This window comes from Alosa sapidissima, chromosome 2 (assembly GCF_018492685.1).
Source record: "Alosa sapidissima isolate fAloSap1 chromosome 2, fAloSap1.pri, whole genome shotgun sequence".
NCBI classification, from domain to species: domain Eukaryota; kingdom Metazoa; phylum Chordata; class Actinopteri; order Clupeiformes; family Clupeidae; genus Alosa; species Alosa sapidissima.
In genome coordinates, this window is record NC_055958.1 from 42,894,285 (window position 1) to 42,913,072 (window position 18,788).

The window sequence follows — 18,788 nt, forward strand, 5'->3', positions numbered from 1 at the left end:
TTGTTTGTGTATATGTTGTTTGTGTTTGTTTGTGAGGTCATGTTTGTTTGTGTTTGTTTGTATATAAAATGCTGCTTTCACTGACATTAAAGAGTTTTTTTTTGTAAATGATAAAATACAAAATCCAAATTTCTGAAATATTTGTCCATATCCTCTTTTCTTTCCCACACTGCGCAGGAACCCTGAGTGCTGTTTCTTTACCTCCTCTCTCTCTCTATCGCTCCTCTCCTTCATCTCTTTCTCTCCATCCCGCTTTCTCTCCTTCATCTCTCTCCTGTCTTCCTCCTCTCTCTCTCCTGGATGATCTTCAGTTTCGTCATTCAGGAAAATCTCAAACTTGATTCCTTTCTGGGAAAACACACAGGTTTGCATATTAGTGTGTGTGTGTGTGTGTGTGTGTGTGTGTTTGTATGTGTGTGTATTGTGTCTGATGTTTATACTCAGCAGCTGAGGATGCAAGCCTGGGAAAGCTCCGGGTCCAGACGGCATCCTTGCCCGGGTGCTAAGGGACTGCGCAGCTGAGCTCTCCCCCATCATCTATTCACTGTTTGCCGAGTCATACAAAACCGCTACTGTACCAGTGCTATGGAAAACATCTACTATTATACCAATACCCAAGAAACAACGCCCCTCCCAACTCAACCACTACCGGCCAGTTGCACTCACCTCAATAATCATGAAATGTCTGGAAAAACTGATCCTCAGAACCCTCCTCCCAGTTGTCAGCCCACAGCTGGACAGCCACCAGTTTGCCTACAAGGAGAGGGACGGAGGATGCTGTGGCATGTCTCCTCCACTCCCTCCACCAACATCTTGAAACACCTACAAACTTCGCCAGATTACTCTTCATTGACTTCAGTTCTGCCTTCAACACCATCCAACGCCACCTGATGATCAACAAACTCCACCACCTGCACGTCCCCCCGACCCTCATCCACTGGACCCACAACTTCCTCAGTGACAGACCACAAGCCATCAAGATTAGTACAGTTACATCACCACTCACCACAATTAACACCGGCGCCCCGCAGGGGTGTGTCCTAAGCCCCTTCCTCTTCACCCTCTACACCAATGACTGCGTCAGTCCCACACCCATCACCACATACTTCAGATACTCTGATGACACTGCTGTACTTGCACTTCTCAATGACAATAACTCCATATCTGCATACCAAGACTCCATTTCTCACCTCACACAATGGTGCACTGACAACTACCTTCAGCTCAACATCAGTAAAACCAAGGAACTTGTAATCACCAACACCAGAACACCATCTGACACAATCTACAACCCCACCTGCATCAACAACGACACCGTAGAAATAGTGGACTGTTTCAAATACCTTGGACTCACCCTGGACAATAAACTCAGCTTTGAGAAACACACCACTGACATACAAAAACGCAGACTCTATGCTATCCGTAAGCTCAGATCACTTTCTGTTGCCCCCTGTCACCTGCTCCTCCTGTACAAAAGCATAGTCCAGCCCATACTCCTCTACTGCCTTCCCTGCTTTTTCAACATGCTAACTGCTGCCAACAGAAACAGACTCACACGCATCACCCATACGGCAGCCAAAGCAATAGGCCTCCCCACTCCTAATTTATCAGACCTCAACAGAACACTCACCAAGAACAGAGCACAGGCCATCGCTCATGACCCCACCCACCCCCTCAATCCCTTCTTCATTCTGCTTCCATCTAGACGCAGATACAGGGCTATGGGGTGGAAGCGAGTACACTTTGGGAAAAGCTTTGTGCCCTCTGCAATAGCAGCACTGAACGACAGGCCACAGCGGTGATGGATCACTGTGCCGCCCTCATTCCTCTGTAATGCCAACTGGTGATGCTTTTCCTGTTTGTATCTGTGTAATGTGCTGTATATGTGCTGTTGTGATATATGTGCTGTACATGTGCTGTTAACATCTATGTGGGTGGGGTATGTGGTAACAGGGTGGTGGGTGAAGAACCGTAACTGTGTGTATCTATGTATTTCATGTCTGTGAGGCTTGTATGGTATGTGAAAACAAATTTTCTTATGTAAGGACAAATAAACTAACTAACTAACTACTTGTGGGTCGCTTGACGTGTGTGTGTGTGTGTGTTTGTCTATGTGTGTGTATGTCTATGTGTGTGTGTGTGTGTGTACCTTATGACTCCTCTTCTGTCTGTGTTGTTGTATTTCTCTTAAAGCTCCTTCCACATCCTGGAACAGACACACACACACACACATACAAGGACAGACACAAACACACACACACACACACACACACACACATACAAGGACAGACACAAACACACACACACACACACTGTAACAACATATTATGTAATAACACCGCATTGTGTAATAACTCGACAAAATGTAATACATTTTCATGTCATTATGTAATAACTGCCGCATTATGTAATAAACTGCATGAACGCAATATGTAATACATTTTGCCGCATTATGTAGTAAGTTATTACATATTAAGGTTGTTATTATAAAATGCGGGTGTTGCGATTTTTTTTTAATTTTTATCGAAATGTAACAATATGGTGCATTATGTAATAACCAACCGAAATGTGACAATATGGTGCATCATGTAATAACCAACCGAAATCAACCTCTTCATCGATAACAGCATAATGAGTATTTTACTCAAAAATAATATTTAAGAGGACAGTATGTCAAACTATTGCTCAGCTTTTGTAACAATCCACCTTTTAACTTCGCTTGTGTTCATTTAAACGTGCAAGGGGTTCTTTTCGATGAATAAAGACATTTGCAATAAACACAGTCAGATCAGGTAATCAGTCAAATTTGATAGTCAAATTATAGAATTGACAACTTAATGTCTGTCTGCTCAATCAGCAGAAGAAAAGACATGCAGCACCAAATAATTAAACACGCGTGCGTGTGTGTGTGTGTGTGTGTGTGTGTGTGTACCAGTGTACCAGTACCAGTGCTGGCGTGTGTGTGCGTGCGTGTGTGTGTTTGTGTGTGTTTGTGTGTGTGTGTGTGTACCAGTGTACCAGTACCAGTGCTGGCGTGTGTGTGTTTGTGTGTGTGTGTGTACCAGTGTACCAGTACCAGTGCTGGCGTGTGTGTGCGTGCGTGTGTGTGTTTGTGTGTGTGTGTGTACCAGTGCTGGCGTGTGTGTATGTATGTGTGTGTATGTGTACCAGTGCTGTCGTGCGTGTGCGTATGTGTGTACCAGTGCTGGCGTGTGTGTGCGTGCGTGTGTTTGTGTGTGTGTGTGTACCAGTGTACCAGTACCAGTGCTGGCGTGTGTGTGTGTTTGTGTGTGTGTGTGTGTACCAGTGTACCAGTACCAGTGCTGGCGTGTGTGTGCGTGCGTTTGTGTGTGTGTGTGTGTGTGTGTGTACCAGTGCTGGCGTGTGTGTATGTATGTATGTGTGTGTATGTGTACCAGTGCTGTCGTGCGTGTGCGTATGTGTGTACCAGTGCTGGCTTGTGTGTGTGTGTGTGTGTGTGTGTGTGTGTGTGTGTGTGTGTGTGTGTGTGTGTGTACCAGTGCTGGCGTGTGTGTATGTGTGTACCAGTGCTGGAGTGTGTGTGTGTACCTGTGCGTGCGTGCGTGCGTGTGTGCGTAAGCGCTTTCAGACATACGTGTAAGACCGGAGGTTCTGCCGATGTTAAACGGTGGGGCCGTATATCTGAACGACATAACCGGTCATATGGAAGTCCGAATTTAGCCGGTTGTTCTACTACTCCCCCCCTAGTATTTCCTGTGGACATTATGTAAATGTGCTGTGTCTGAACGAGGCGTAGAACATGCGGTTAAAATTCACACCTAGTGAGAGGGCGTGTTGGTGACGTTTCTTTTGTGCGTCCATGTGGTTAGATCTGACTTAAATGCCAGTGTTATGATGGAGTGGCATAGTGCTGTCCAGAAAATCTCCAACCTGGAAAGATGCAGACATCACGGAGCTACTGTCCATGAGGGCAGACAGCATTGTGATGGAACACATGAAGGGAACGGCAAGAGACACGTTGATGTAGCCTAGAACTGCATCGCAAGGACAAACGAATTCAGAAGACTGAATCATCATAAGCAAAAGGCGCTGAAAAGGCAGTAGCCTACAGCGACGTCGTTGACGACAATAACAGGAGTATTTAATAAATTGTTAGCCAACACTGTTTTCTGTTCATTGATAGCCTTCATGACCTGCTGAGCTCGCTGATATTTGCTGAGCATATATGCCTAGAGAAAATGAAAACGAAGAAAACCCAACTTTGTTCCAAGCTCCTTACGTAAATGCAATAGACATATGGGGAGAGGATGCTTTTGGAAAAAATAAACCATGAAAAAACAAACAACTTCACTGTTATTAATGTTAGTATTTTGTTTGTTGCTTAAAAACGTTGTATGATCTTGAAGTCTTGAGTTAGCCTACTGAATTGGCTGGTAGCCTACCATAAAGTTTGTGCATGCTCTCTCTCTCCAACGCAAACCAGATTTGGGGTTCTATAGCTAATTCTGGTAGCTATAATTCTGGTACATAACGTTGAAAACAGATAAATGTGTTTATTTGAAGCACACATACAAATACTGTAGGCTAGGTCAGTTTCAAGTGCGCACTTACGTGACTAGCCTACTTCAAGTATTAGCCTATGCACAATAGATTTCTCTTCTTTAGCCTACATAATGCATAGGCTACACTTTACAAAAAGCAGCTGTGACAGGCAGCGGCCGCATATATTCTGCGTCATATCTCGCATCTTGTGAACTCTACAAGCCCCCACCCCTCACTCGACAACCACACGGAGATTCTGTAATGTGCGTGTATGTCGTTCACACATACGTCCGTATAAGGTCAGTATTAGGTCCGCAGGTTAGCATCATATCTGAATCATCCGAAGGGTAGGACCTCCGTTTGACAAACCTCCTCATATACTCCGGAGGTTATATCTGAAAGCGCTTTGTGTGTGTGCGTGCGTGCGTGCATGCATGTGTGTACCATGCTGGCGTGTGTGTGTGCGTTTGTGTGTAATGTGTGTGTGTGTGTGTGTGTGTGTGTGTGTGTGTGTGTGTGTGTGTATATATAATGTGTGTGTGTACCAGTACCAGTGCTGGCGTGCGTGTCTTGCTGGCAGCTGGTTCTCTCCTGCACTCCACAGTGTAAGTGTCTGGTCTCACCTGAGGCTTCTGCTGGACAACAATCACGTCACAAGAGGTCAGCTGTGTGTGTGTGTGTGTGTATAATGTGTATGTGTGTGTATAATGTGTGTGTGTATAATGTGTGTGTGTGTGTATGTGTGTATAATGTGTGTGTGTGTGTATAATGTGTGTGTGTGTGTGTGTATGTGTGTATAATGTGTGTGTGTGTGTGTGTGTGTGTGTGTGTATGTGTGAGTGTGTAATGTGTGTGTGTGTGTGTAATGTGTGTCTGTGTGAATGTGTGTGTGTGTGTGATGTGTAGGGTTGGGCACCGAAACACGGTTCTAATATGGCACCGGTGCCGACGCAAACAGTAGTAACTGCATCGAATAACAACGTGGATTTCGGTGCCTCATTTCGGTGCTTAAATAGCGTTTTTTTTATATTATTTTTATTTTTGCAGGCATCACTGCATGTCATGCGCCATCTCTAACTGCTCTGATAGCAACACATCCAGATACAGTTAGCTAACATAAACATTGGATGTATAAACCAGAGGGGTGCACCACATAGGCGAGTGGACAGTGTTTGACAGCTTGCGTGAGCCCAAGTGCTTAGGCTTACTTTAAAGCGATATCACGAGCTCCTGTCAAAATCTAGCAGTGGGCCCAACTACACACAAGCAAAAGGCTATGAAACAACATCAATAGTAGCCTATATGTTACACAATATCCTTGCTAATGCGCTAACTGGCATTTATTTGAAATGTTATCAGCAAAGTTAAGGTGAAAACTTTATTTCACGGTGTGTTCTAAACAACATAATGGCATGATATCCATGTGCATGAGGCCCATATAGCATCACAATGAATATGAAGATCGTCAAGTCAAGTCAGTTTTATTTAGTATAGCGCATTTAACATGCACAAAGTGCAACCCAAAGCGCTCTACATACAATACATTGACAAAAAACAAAAGACAATAAGACAAAAAATGCCAGACGGAGCGGCGTAGTCGCCAGCGTTGACACCAGATGACAAAAACATTTTTTTTAAAATAACAAACACAAAAGATGCTGGACGGAGCGGCGTAGTCGCCAGCGTTCCCGTGACACTAAGACATACAAGACAGACAACACAGAAAATTGAAAATAAATAAATAAAATAATAATAATCATGTTAAAATTAGTCCAATTTCCAACCGGCTGAAAAAGTCCAAGGGCAATGATGACCCGCGTGAAACTGCCAATCCAAGACCAACAAAGATCTTTCACTGACCAACTCAGATTTAGCACTACTGGCAGTCTGGAGAGCAGAGCACCGGAAGAACAACAGTCTGAAGTCATGATGGGCGATCTTCCTGCTGATCAGCAGCTCGGTGGCTTTAGCAAGACGTTTGTTGCTTCTCCCGACGTCGCCATCAGAGCTCCCCACGTCAGCACTCAATCCAGACTGCAGGCACCCAGCGTCAGAGGCTATACGTTAATGTTAACGTTATGGCAGCTCGCAGGTCAGCCGCAGCTCGGTGGTCGTGGCTGCTGCAGATCTCTCGCAGAGTAGGCCCATTGCCCTGAGCAATCTTTCCGTCCAGACAGAGGATGTGCAGCGTCAGATGGAAGAGGGACGGCTAGCTTCTAGTCAAGGCAAGCTCATCAGCCCAGTCGAATAGAAACTAACGTTACCGTTAGTTATCAGCCAGAAAAAAGGACCAAGAATAACACAACAACTATCGAAAATAACGTAAATAAAAGGTGAAAACATTTAACTTGACAAATAAATACAAAAAAATAACAGAACATTACATAAAATTACGAACATTACATAAAAACAAACAAAAACATGATGCCAGACGGAGCGGCGTGTCTCGCCAGCGTCCCCGTAACCTATCATGTTAAAAGTTCGCTGGTAAAAACATAAATATGTAGGTTACATACCAGATGTCACTGAGCTGTCAAAGAGGCTACGAAACCATCTCCGTACGTTATTGCTAATTAAACTCAGCAGACTGGTGTTAGCGCATAGCCATAGTTGCTGTTAAAATGCTGCCTACTAGGCTTGCGCTGGGAATCTAAACACTTCAACACCGACATGTAGTCTCTAACATGTTCAAAAATATTGTGTGTTATGGGTTAAGACATGAAATTTCTTGAAGCATTTGGGAACACACTGAATTAACTGGAAAGTAGAGTCCCTGTTAGATTAGCTTGCTTGCAAATGCCGTTGTCCATGACCTGGCATTTCTATGGCAAGCGGTTTTACCATACCTTATGGCAAACCGCCTACGCTGGGTAAACTTGAAAGCAGAGCTTACCATTGTGTGTGCATGCATGGCAAGCTGTTTTAAGATTTAAATGTATTATTCGTAGGAGCAATTATATTGATAGTAAATTGAATATAACAGTTCAATTGCATATCAATAAAAAAAAGCAATTCATGCTTTAGACCATTTTAATTTAAAACATTTTAAAAACAAAATTTCGGCACCGGCACCGTTTAAAAAGTATCGATTTAGCACCGGTATTGGATAAAACCCAAACGATACCCAACCCTAGAAATGTGTGTGTGTGTGTGTGTGTGTGTGTGTGTGTGTGTGTGTATCACCTTCTCTGCTGCTGCTCTCCTCCTGAACTCTCGAATCTCATCCTGGTACTGCTGTCTGATCATCTGTAGCTGCATGAGGTAGTCCTACACACACACACATACGCACACACACACACAACACACACACATTACACACACACACACACACACACACACACACACACACACACACACACATTACACACACACACACACCTGCTGTGGTCTCCTGTGTGCTGGGAGCTGCTGAGGTGGCGGGGCAACCACAGGCCTGTTATCATCTGCAGTGCTGGGACGCAGACCCTAATACACACACACACACACACACACACACAATTGTTTTTTTTCCAAGAGTAATATTATCGCTTATCACATCGGTACTGGCCACAACAAACCGCTAAATATCGCTTATCGTATCAGCCACAACAAACCGCTAAATATCGCTTATCGTATCAGTATCGGCCACAACAAACCGCTAAATATCGCTTATCGTATCGGTACCGGCCACAACAAACCGTTAAATATCGCTTTACATTACATTACATTACATTTGGCTAACACATTTTTAACCAAAGCGACTAACAACATGGTAACATATTAAGTTTTAAAGTAATTCTCAACCATTTTAGGACAATTTAAAAAACAGTAGAGTACAGTAAGAATAAGTGCATCAGTGAGTGCTGTTTTTAACAGTTGAGTGTCAGTTCAAGACGGCTGGTAAGTGCTGGTATCAGCAAGATTTGTTGTAAGTGGTGCTATGAGAGGAGATGTTCTCTAAAGAGCTGGGTCTTCAGGAGGTTTTTGAAGATGAAGAGGGATGACCCTGCCCTTGTAGGAACTGGCAGTGTGTTCCACCAATGAGGAACAACAGATGAGAAAAGTTTGGATTGGCCTGAGCGTACCGGTGGTAGAGCTAGCCGTCGTTCGTCTGAGGAACGCAACGGTCTGGAGGCAGCATATGTCTATAAGGGCATTCAAGTAGGTGGGAGCAGAACCGGAGACTACTTTGTAGGCAAGCGTTAGAGCCTTGAATTTGATGCGGGCCACCATACAGTGGGTCCCAGTTAAGTTTGGACGGGTTCCTTCAGGAATCACGCACCCCATTTTCTCAGCAGAAATGGCACAAACTGCAGTTGACACAAACAACCACAAGGTGTCACTTTGGAGTTCTGCCACTACTATTTTTGATTCGATCTGACTTACTGCTTCTATGATGCAGTTTCCAAGTCAGTAGAACAATCAGAGAAAGCTGAGCCATTACCAAACATATATGATAATACAATAGCGTGAGTTTATATATCTTATACCCTATTTGTCACGGTTACTTATAGATTTGATAGTGTAACGATAAGCGCATGAGACTTTCAGCGGGGGCACGGGAACTTAAATTGATCACGGTAGTTTAAGCTTACACTTGGCAAAACATTCTAATATGAAAATGTAGATGCAATTGTTGTAAGATGGTGCAGCTTAAGAAAGCACCGTGTGCAGGGATGGAGAGAGAGAAAGCGAGAGGGGATAGGCCTATGTGTGTTAGAACTTAGATGCGTGTGGAAAAAGTAGCTGTGCTGTTGAGACTGGAGCGAGTCATATTCAAAATAATGCAAAAAATAAATCCGCAGATAAAACCAATTATCCTCATTCATTGCAACCGCAGCATGCCTGCTTGCCGACGTTCAAACGAATAAGATATCAAAGCACCTTTTGCGTTTGAATGTAGCACGATTTGTTTTAAACAGCTAGACAAATGATTTAGCTAATTGATTATAGCCTGTACACCAGCAATTGTTGAACATTTACCTGTACAAGTACATTGACAGTAGCCCAGCCTAACAAGCATGTTGCATGTTGTAGGCCTACTGTAGAAATTTCACTTAAATTGCAACCGCAACATGCCTGCTTGCCGACGTTCAAACGACAACGAAAAAGATATCAAAGCAACAAGTGTTTTTTCTTTTCTTTTTGAGCACGTCCGAATCCCAGGACATAACGCACTGGACCTTATAATAGGCTCTAGATATAATTCCAAAGGGGGCAGATAGGGGCCTACTGCACTTAACACTTAAAAAGATGACTGAAAAACGAAGCTTCCCGAAATTTGAAATTGCGATCAGTGACTGGCATCGGGTGAACGAAGCTTTTCGAAGTTGAACAGGCTATTAAAAACTATTTGCGCACCTCAATGTCACACGAAAGACTGGGCTCTCCCTTCTATGAATTGAAAAAGACGTTATGCTACCTGCAAACTGGCCAAAAGGAAGGAGTCGTAGCATGCAAGCTCCCAAATTGACCCAGTAGCCTACAGAAGGCATCAATAGCCTAAATTGTTGGGACTAGGGAGGGTCATGCGTTTTTTCTCAATCACTTTTGAGGGTCATAGAAAAATTTCTTGCTGGCGAGGGAGGGTCACGTCTTTTTTGACTAACGCTCCCAAAACTCCTCCAGTAGCCCCTTAAATAAATAATGAACAGTCCCTAATTGATTATAGCCTGTAGGCCTACACCAGCAATTGTTGAACATTTACCTGTACAGGACATTGACAGTAGCCCAGCCTAACAAGCAGATGTTGCAAAAGACGCAATTAATCAGAAATAAATAATGTAATCTGCATCGCTTTATTGAACAAACTGCAAGCAACAAGAGGGTTGAGTTCGCTGTGAGGCCAAACCCAAGAGCAGAGCCTATCTGTTAAGGCACTCGATAGGCTATAACGAGCTGTGTGCGCCTGGAAAGATAATAGAAGATGCTTTCTGAATAGCACAGCGAAGACGGCTCTGGGCCCACTTCCCCGATAACGACGGAGACACGCTCTTAAGAGGGTTTTCTACGATTCATCTTACGATCGTTCGTTTGGTTTTTCCGACTGTTTCCCGAACATGCTTGTAGCGTGAACGCGCATGCACTGCTCTTAAGATGCTCTTAAGGGGAGCTGTCCACGTTAATAGTTCTGAAATATCCTCTGATTTGACGGTGATGTCAGGTGACTGCACGTCACAGCTATAGGCCTACCATTTAAACTTCGGATCTACACATTAATTCACATCAATACAAAAATAGAAACACTTTGACATCTGCATGTAAGGATCCCAAGTAGGTTATATACCACACAGAGACATAAATAATTGTAATTATTTTAAGATTAGATTGTTGCACCATGCAATAATTTTTCGCGGTGCCACTTAAGAACACGTTTGAAGATAAGAAAGAAGTCGAGTAAGAAAGAGAGGAAATGTGTAGGCTTAGATTTTGATGCAGTAGGCTACAGACTAAACCACATGTTGCTTTCTCTGCTTTTTACCTCATAGGCCTAATAAAATATTCACTTAGCAAAGATAATGTCAAACTATTCTGGCAACGTCTCGTTTCATAACTTGATTGCATTTTTGTCCGCTTTTCATCACATTATTATGACCATTAAATGTAGGCTATGCTATTTTGCACGCTAAAATCTGATTCATCACAAGTAAACACAATAAAGAATGGGAACGTAAATTGGATTATGTATTCTAAATTGTAATTCCTCTGTATGTCCTGTTGGTGACCTCAGTGAGAAGTACTGTTAAGACGCTCTTAGCCGGTAACAAGTACTCTGGAGCACTCGTAGATCTACGAGTGTTTTCACGATGCTCTTAAGCTACGATGGTTTCGGGAAACAGTCGGCAAATCTTAAGACGTTCGTAAGAGGGACTTTACGACGCTCTTAGGCTTAAGATGCTTTCGGGGAAGCGGGCCCAGGTCATCCCATACCCTCCCCCCACTTCCTGTAGCCTACCATTATGACTTTGCCGTTTTGGGACATTAAGCTTTTTCACGTTAAGCCCCCCTCCCCCACCCCCTTCTTTCACAAGCAGTGGGGAGCGTGGGGCACAAAGTAACACTTTTTGGTAGACAAAGGAGGGTTCTCCGCGCTTCTGTCGTTTGGCCACAATCCGTTGCAACCAGGCCAGGACAGATATTTTAGAGCAGGGGTGTCAAACTCATTTTCATAGAGGGCCACATCATTGAATTTATAGGTTACTGAGGGCCACATAATCGGCGAACATGTGCATGGTGCAACCATGAAATCGGTAGGCTATTGCAGTATGGCTTATTCAAAATTGCTGTGAAATAATGGTCCTAACCACTTTAAAACAGTGTGGCTGAAATAAAAAAAAAACAGCCTACAACAGTAACATTTTCAAATGCAACTTCTATGCCTACAGTATTAGTTAACAACTGATCAATATGCATTCGTTTGACATCCCTGTTTTAGAGAGAAGGAGAGACGCCGGTGCAGCTCAGATGTCTTCTTAATTTTCTTTATTCTTTAGTAAAAGGTGCAGAACATTATTAAACTTTGACTAACGTTTCGATGTGTCGATGTTTTTGACTAACGAACATCGAAACGTTAGTCAAAGTTTAATAATGTTCTGCACCTTTTACTAAAGAGCTGCATCGGCGTCTCTCCTTCTCTCTAACATTTTTTGGCTTTTGGCTAAAATCATTTGAGTTTCACTAGTCACATGTTTTAACAAGCAACACTTGTTATTGAACTAATAACAGACGTGTGTCGAAAATTGACTTTATTTTCCATACGGATAAATAACAAATAATATGCAGAGTCTAACCAAGGTCAATCTTGCCAAAAAAGCCCTCAAACCTGAAAACACATGAGGCAAAAGTGCAAAACATCACAAAACTAACTAAACTAACACGCGCATATTTTTGTAACAGCGCGTAACAGTCGTTTTACTCCCCGTATGCGCTCATTATAAAGAATGTTTAACGTGTCCCAAAAACAGCTATCAATGAATCACCAAACGTCTTATAAACAAGTATTGCCAGGAGCAACACCTTGCAAAAAATGATAACAATAGGCCTAGGCCTTTATATGGCTCTGCTCCTGCCTAGATTCGAACTCAGAACTGCCTGAAAGTTGCAGACCTGTTCTGGAAATACGTGCATTAACCCACTCGACCGTCAGACAACGCTATCTGCTTCGAGTAGGCCTATTGGGTAGGACTGTAGCCTACACTGGTTGCTGTGGCATAGTCTTGAGTGACCGAATTCGTTTTTCTTTGTCATATGAATGCTGTCATTTTGTTAACATTACTGTTAAGGAGATGCTGTAGGCAAAGTCTATATTTCAACCTCGTTAGTGTAGTAAAAAAAAATCTGAACTATTCACAAGGTTTCTGGGCAGCATATTTACGTTCTGTTAGCAAGCGAACTTCTCATGACTACCGACAAAGTAGCCTACTGCCAGCTGACGAAGCTCTCATTTTAAAACATTACTGAGAGACAGGCACTGTACAATCAAGAAATCTTGCCACTGAATCCAAAACTATGTTTAACATTATGTACAAAGCTTATGCTACAGTGGACTAGCATGTTGCAGGGGCTGCTAAAAACACAGAGAAACGCACTGAAAACTCGGCCAATCACAGCCCTTGCTGTCGAATGCACAGTCTGGTTCGACCGTGGAACGCCACAGCGGACTATGCTGCCCCCAAGCGGCTGCAGTTGTACTTACATTTCACCCAGCTGCGTGAATCACCATGATCGTGAATGAAGTGTCAATTTTTAACTGGGACCCACTGTAGGTAGCCAGTGTAGCTGGATGAGCAGCGGGGCCCTCTTGGGTTGTAGACCAGGCGCGCCGCCGCTTATCGTATTAGCCACAACAAACCGCTAAATATCGCTTATCGTATCAGCCACAACAAACCGCTAAATATCGCTTATCGTATCGACCACAACAAACCGCTAAATAACGCTTATCGTATCGGTTCCGACCACAACAAACCGCTAAATATCGCTTATCGTATCGGCCCTAAAATTCCATCTCAGTGCATCTCTACTGAAGACTAGGAGTAGTGACTACAGAGGTGATAGTGTTCTGTACCCATGAAACAGTGTGTGTGTGTGTGTGTGTGTGTGTGTGTGTGTGTGTGTGTGTGTGTGTGTGCCTGTGTGTGTGTGTACCTCTGTGTGTGTGAGTAGTGACTACAGAGGTGATAGTGTTCTGTACCCATAAAACCCATGCACATTGTGCCCGAGTCCGACCCGGCCCGACACATTAACTGTAATTATGAGCCCGAGCCCGATTAAACCCGACATTTTTTAAATACGTGGGCCAAGTTGTTTGAGCAACAGAAATCCGTTTAGAATTATATTAATGAATAATGCAACGGAGGATGAAGAATGTAAACTATGTTTGTTTATTCAGAATGGAATGGATCGCAAATGAGTAAAATGATGTCCCTGCAGAAAAACTCAACTCTCTGTGAACAGGTGTACAGTGCCTCTGCTCTCAGGTGTACAGGGCCTCTGCTCTCAGGTGTACAGGGCCTCTGCTCTCAGGTGTACAGGGCCTCTGCTCTCAGGTGTACAGGGCCTCTGCTCTCAGGTGTACAGGGCCTCTGCCTCTGCTCTCAGGTGTACAGGGCCTCTGCTCTCAGGTGTACAGGGCCTCTGCTCTCAGGTGTACAGGGCCTCTGCTCTCAGGTGTACAGGGCCTCTGCTCTCAGGTGTACAGGGCCTCTGCTCTCAGGTGTACAGGGCCTCTGCTCTCAGGTGTACAGGGCCTCTGCCTCTGCTCTCAGGTGTACAGGGCCTCTGCTCTCAGGTGTACAGGGCCTCTGCTCTCAGGTGTACAGGGCCTCTGCTCTCAGGTGTACAGGGCCTCTGCTCTCAGGTGTACAGGGCCTCTGCTCTCAGGTGTACAGGGCCTCTGCTCTCAGGTGTACAGGGCCTCTGCCTCTGCTCTCAGGTGTACAGGGCCTCTGCTCTCAGGTGTACAGGGCCTCTGCTCTCAGGTGTACAGGGCCTCTGCCTCTGCTCTCAGGTGTACAGGGCCTCTGCTCTCAGGTGTACAGGGCCTCTGCTCTCAGGTGTACAGGGCCTCTGCTCTCAGGTGTACAGGGCCTCTGCTCTCAGGTGTACAGGGCCTCTGCTCTCAGGTGTACAGGGCCTCTGCTCTCAGGTGTACAGGGCCTCTGCTCTCAGGTGTACAGGGCCTCTGCCTCTGCTCTCAGGTGTACAGGGCCTCTGCTCTCAGGTGTACAGGGCCTCTGCTCTCAGGTGTACAGGGCCTCTGCTCTCAGGTGTACAGGGCCTCTGCTCTCAGGTGTACAGGGCCTCTGCTCTCAGGTGTACAGGGCCTCTGCTCTCAGGTGTACAGGGCCTCTGCCTCTGCTCTCAGGTGTACAGGGCCTCTGCTCTCAGGTGTACAGGGCCTCTGCTCTCAGGTGTACAGGGCCTCTGCCTCTGCTCTCAGGTGTACAGGGCCTCTGCTCTCAGGTGTACAGGGCCTCTGCTCTCAGGTGTACAGGGCCTCTGCCTCTGCTCTCAGGTGTACAGGGCCTCTGCTCTCAGGTGAACAGGGCCTCTGCCTCTGCTCTCAGGTGTACAGGGCCTCTGCCTCTGCTCTCAGGTGTACAGGGCCTCTGCTCTCAGGTGAACAGGGCCTCTGCCTCTGCTCTCAGGTGTACAGGGCCTCTGCCTCTGCTCTCAGGTGTACAGGGCCTCTGCTCTCAGGTGTACAGGGCCTCTGCCTCTGCTCTCAGGTGTACAGGGCCTCTGCCTCTGCTCTCAGGTGTACAGGGCCTCTGCTCTCAGGTGAACAGGGCCTCTGCCTCTGCTCTCAGGTGTACAGGGCCTCTGCCTCTGCTCTCAGGTGTACAGGGCCTCTGCTCTCAGGTGTACAGGGCCTCTGCCTCTGCTCTCAGGTGTACAGGGCCTCTGCCTCTGCTCTCAGGTGTACAGGGCCTCTGCTCTCAGGTGTACAGGGCCTCTGCCTCTGCTCTCAGGTGAACAGGGCCTCTGCCTCTGCTCTCAGGTGAACAGGGCCTCTGCCTCTGCTCTCAGGTGAACAGGGCCTCTGCCTCTGCTCTCAGGTGTACAGGGCCTCTGCCTCTGCTCTCAGGTGTACAGTGCCTCTGCTCTCAGGTGTACAGGGCCTCTGCCTCTGCTCTCAGGTGTACAGTGCCTCGCTCTCAGGTGTACAGGGCCTCGCTCTCAGGTGTACAGTGCCTCGCTCTCAGGTGTACAGTGCCTCTGCCTCTGCTCTCAGGTGTACAGTGCCTCGCTCTCAGGTGTACAGTGCCTCTGCCTCTGCTCTCAGGTGTACAGGGCCTCTGCCTCTGCTCTCAGGTGTACAGGGCCTCTGCCTCTGCCTCTGCTCTCAGGTGTACAGGGCCTCTGCCTCTGCTCTCAGGTGTACAGGGCCTCTGCTCTCAGGTGTACAGGGCCTCTGCCTCTGCTCTCAGGTGTACAGGGCCTCTGCCTCTGCTCTCAGGTGTACAGGGCCTCTGCCTCTGCCTCTGCTCTCAGGTGTACAGGGCCTCTGCCTCTGCTCTCAGGTGTACAGGGCCTCTGCTCTCAGGTGTACAGGGCCTCTGCTCTCAGGTGTACAGGGCCTCTGCCTCTGCTCTCAGGTGTACAGGGCCTCTGCTCTCAGGTGTACAGGGCCTCTGCTCTCAGGTGTACAGGGCCTCTGCTCTCAGGTGTACAGGGCCTCTGCCTCTGCTCTCAGGTGTACAGGGCCTCTGCCTCTGCTCTCAGGTGTACAGGGCCTCTGCTCTCAGGTGTACAGGGCCTCTGCCTCTGCTCTCAGGTGTACAGGGCCTCTGCCTCTGCTCTCAGGTGTACAGGGCCTCTGCTCTCAGGTGTACAGGGCCTCTGCTCTCAGGTGTACAGGGCCTCTGCTCTCAGGTGTACAGGGCCTCTGCTCTCAGGTGTACAGGGCCTCTGCCTCTGCTCTCAGGTGTACAGGGCCTCTGCCTCTGCTCTCAGGTGTACAGGGCCTCTGCCTCTGCTCTCAGGTGTACAGTGCCTCTGCCTCTGCTCTCAGGTGTACAGGGCCTCTGCTCTCAGGTGTACAGGGCCTCTGCCTCTGCTCTCGCTCTCAGGTGTACAGGGCCTCTGCCTCTGCTCTCGCTCTCAGGTGTACAGGGCCTCTGCCTCTGCTCTCAGGTGTACAGGGCCTCTGCCTCTGCTCTCAGGTGTACAGGGCCTCTGCCTCTGCTCTCAGGTGTACAGGGCCTCTGCTCTCAGGTGTACAGGGCCTCTGCCTCTGCTCTCAGGTGTACAGGGCCTCTGCCTCTGCTCTCAGGTGTACAGGGCCTCTGCCTCTGCTCTCAGGTGTACAGGGCCTCTGCTCTCAGGTGTACAGTGCCTCTGCTCTCAGGTGTACAGGGCCTCTGCCTCTGCTCTCAGGTGTACAGGGCCTCTGCTCTCAGGTGTACAGTGCCTCTGCTCTCAGGTGTACAGGGCCTCTGCCTCTGCTCTCAGGTGTACAGGGCCTCTGCTCTCAGGTGTACAGGGCCTCTGCCTCTGCTCTCAGGTGTACAGGGCCTCTGCTCTCAGGTGTACAGGGCCTCTGCTCTCAGGTGTACAGGGCCTCTGCCTCTGCTCTCAGGTGTACAGGGCCTCTGCTCTCAGGTGTACAGGGCCTCTGCCTCTGCTCTCAGGTGTACAGGGCCTCTGCTCTCAGGTGTACAGGGCCTCTGCCTCTGCTCTCAGGTGTACAGGGCCTCTGCCTCTGCTCTCAGGTGTACAGGGCCTCTGCCTCTGCTCTCAGGTGTACAGTGCCTCTGCTCTCAGGTGTACAGGGCCTCTGCTCTCAGGTGTACAGGGCCTCTGCCTCTGCTCTCAGGTGTACAGGGCCTCTGCCTCTGCTCTCAGGTGTACAGGGCCTCTGCCTCTGCTCTCAGGTGTACAGGGCCTCTGCCTCTGCTCTCAGGTGTACAGTGCCTCTGCTCTCAGGTGTACAGGGCCTCTGCTCTCAGGTGTACAGGGCCTCTGCCTCTGCTCTCAGGTGTACAGGGCCTCTGCCTCTGCTCTCAGGTGTACAGGGCCTCTGCCTCTGCTCTCAGGTGTACAGGGCCTCTGCCTCTGCTCTCAGGTGTACAGGGCCTCTGCCTCTGCTCTCAGGTGTACAGGGCCTCTGCCTCTGCTCTCAGGTGTACAGGGCCTCTGCCTCTGCTCTCAGGTGTACAGGGCCTCTGCCTCTGCTCTCAGGTGTACAGGGCCTCTGCCTCTGCTCTCAGGTGTACAGGGCCTCTGCCTCTGCTCTCAGGTGTACAGGGCCTCTGCCTCTGCTCTCAGGTGTACAGGGCCTCTGCCTCTGCTCTCAGGTGTACAGGGCCTCTGCCTCTGCTCTCAGGTGTACAGTGCCTCTGCCTCTGCTCTCAGGTGTACAGTGCCTCTGCCTCTGCTCTCAGGTGTACAGGGCCTCTGCCTCTGCTCTCAGGTGTACAGGGCCTCTGCCTCTGCTCTCAGGTGTACAGGGCCTCTGCCTCTGCTCTCAGGTGTACAGGGCCTCTGCTCTCAGGTGTACAGGGCCTCTGCCTCTGCTCTCAGGTGTACAGGGCCTCTGCCTCTGCTCTCAGGTGTACAGGGCCTCTGCTCTCAGGTGTACAGGGCCTCTGCCTCTGCTCTCAGGTGTACAGGGCCTCTGCCTCTGCTCTCAGGTGTACAGGGCCTCTGCCTCTGCTCTCAGGTGTACAGGGCCTCTGCTCTCAGGTGTACAGGGCCTCTGCCTCTGCTCTCAGGTGTACAGGGCCTCTGCCTCTGCTCTCAGGTGTACAGGGCCTCTGCTCTCAGGTGTACAGGGCCTCTGCCTCTGCTCTCAGGTGTACAGGGCCTCTGCCTCTGCTCTCAGGTGTACAGGGCCTCTGCCTCTGCTCTCAGGTGTACAGGGCCTCTGCCTCTGCTCTCAGGTGTACAGTGCCTCTGCTCTCAGGTGTACAGGGCCTCTGCCTCTGCTCTCAGGTGTACAGTGCCTCGCTCTCAGGTGTACAGGGCCTCGCTCTCAGGTGTACAGTGCCTCGCTCTCAGGTGTACAGTGCCTCTGCCTCTGCTCTCAGGTGTACAGTGCCTCGCTCTCAGGTGTACAGTGCCTCTGCCTCTGCTCTCAGGTGTACAGGGCCTCTGCCTCTGCTCTCAGGTGTACAGGGCCTCTGCCTCTGCTCTCAGGTGTACAGGGCCTCTGCCTCTGCTCTCAGGTGTACAGGGCCTCTGCCTCTGCTCTCAGGTGTACAGGGCCTCTGCCTCTGCTCTCAGGTGTACAGGGCCTCTGCCTCTGCTCTCAGGTGTACAGGGCCTCTGCCTCTGCTCTCAGG

The 18,788-nt window shown here is 48.0% G+C and overlaps 1 protein-coding gene across 2 annotated transcripts in view; it reads right to left on the minus strand.

The window, feature by feature from the left end:
* LOC121703695 (serine/threonine-protein kinase Nek5) overlaps positions 1 to 18,788 on the minus strand; it is a 50,965-nt gene that overhangs the window by 13,110 nt on the left and 19,067 nt on the right. Inside the window, exons 14-18 of one of the 2 annotated variants that reach the window (XM_042084280.1) lie at positions 7,903 to 7,989; positions 7,708 to 7,791; positions 5,076 to 5,159; positions 2,150 to 2,206; positions 202 to 348 (exon numbers count right to left, since the gene is read on the minus strand). In XM_042084280.1, the coding sequence (XP_041940214.1) occupies positions 202 to 348; positions 2,150 to 2,206; positions 5,076 to 5,159; positions 7,708 to 7,791; positions 7,903 to 7,989 (459 nt within the window). The remainder of the gene's footprint in view (positions 1 to 201; positions 349 to 2,149; positions 2,207 to 5,075; positions 5,160 to 7,707; positions 7,792 to 7,902; positions 7,990 to 18,788) is intronic. The other variant, XM_042084281.1, reaches the window with a different exon arrangement.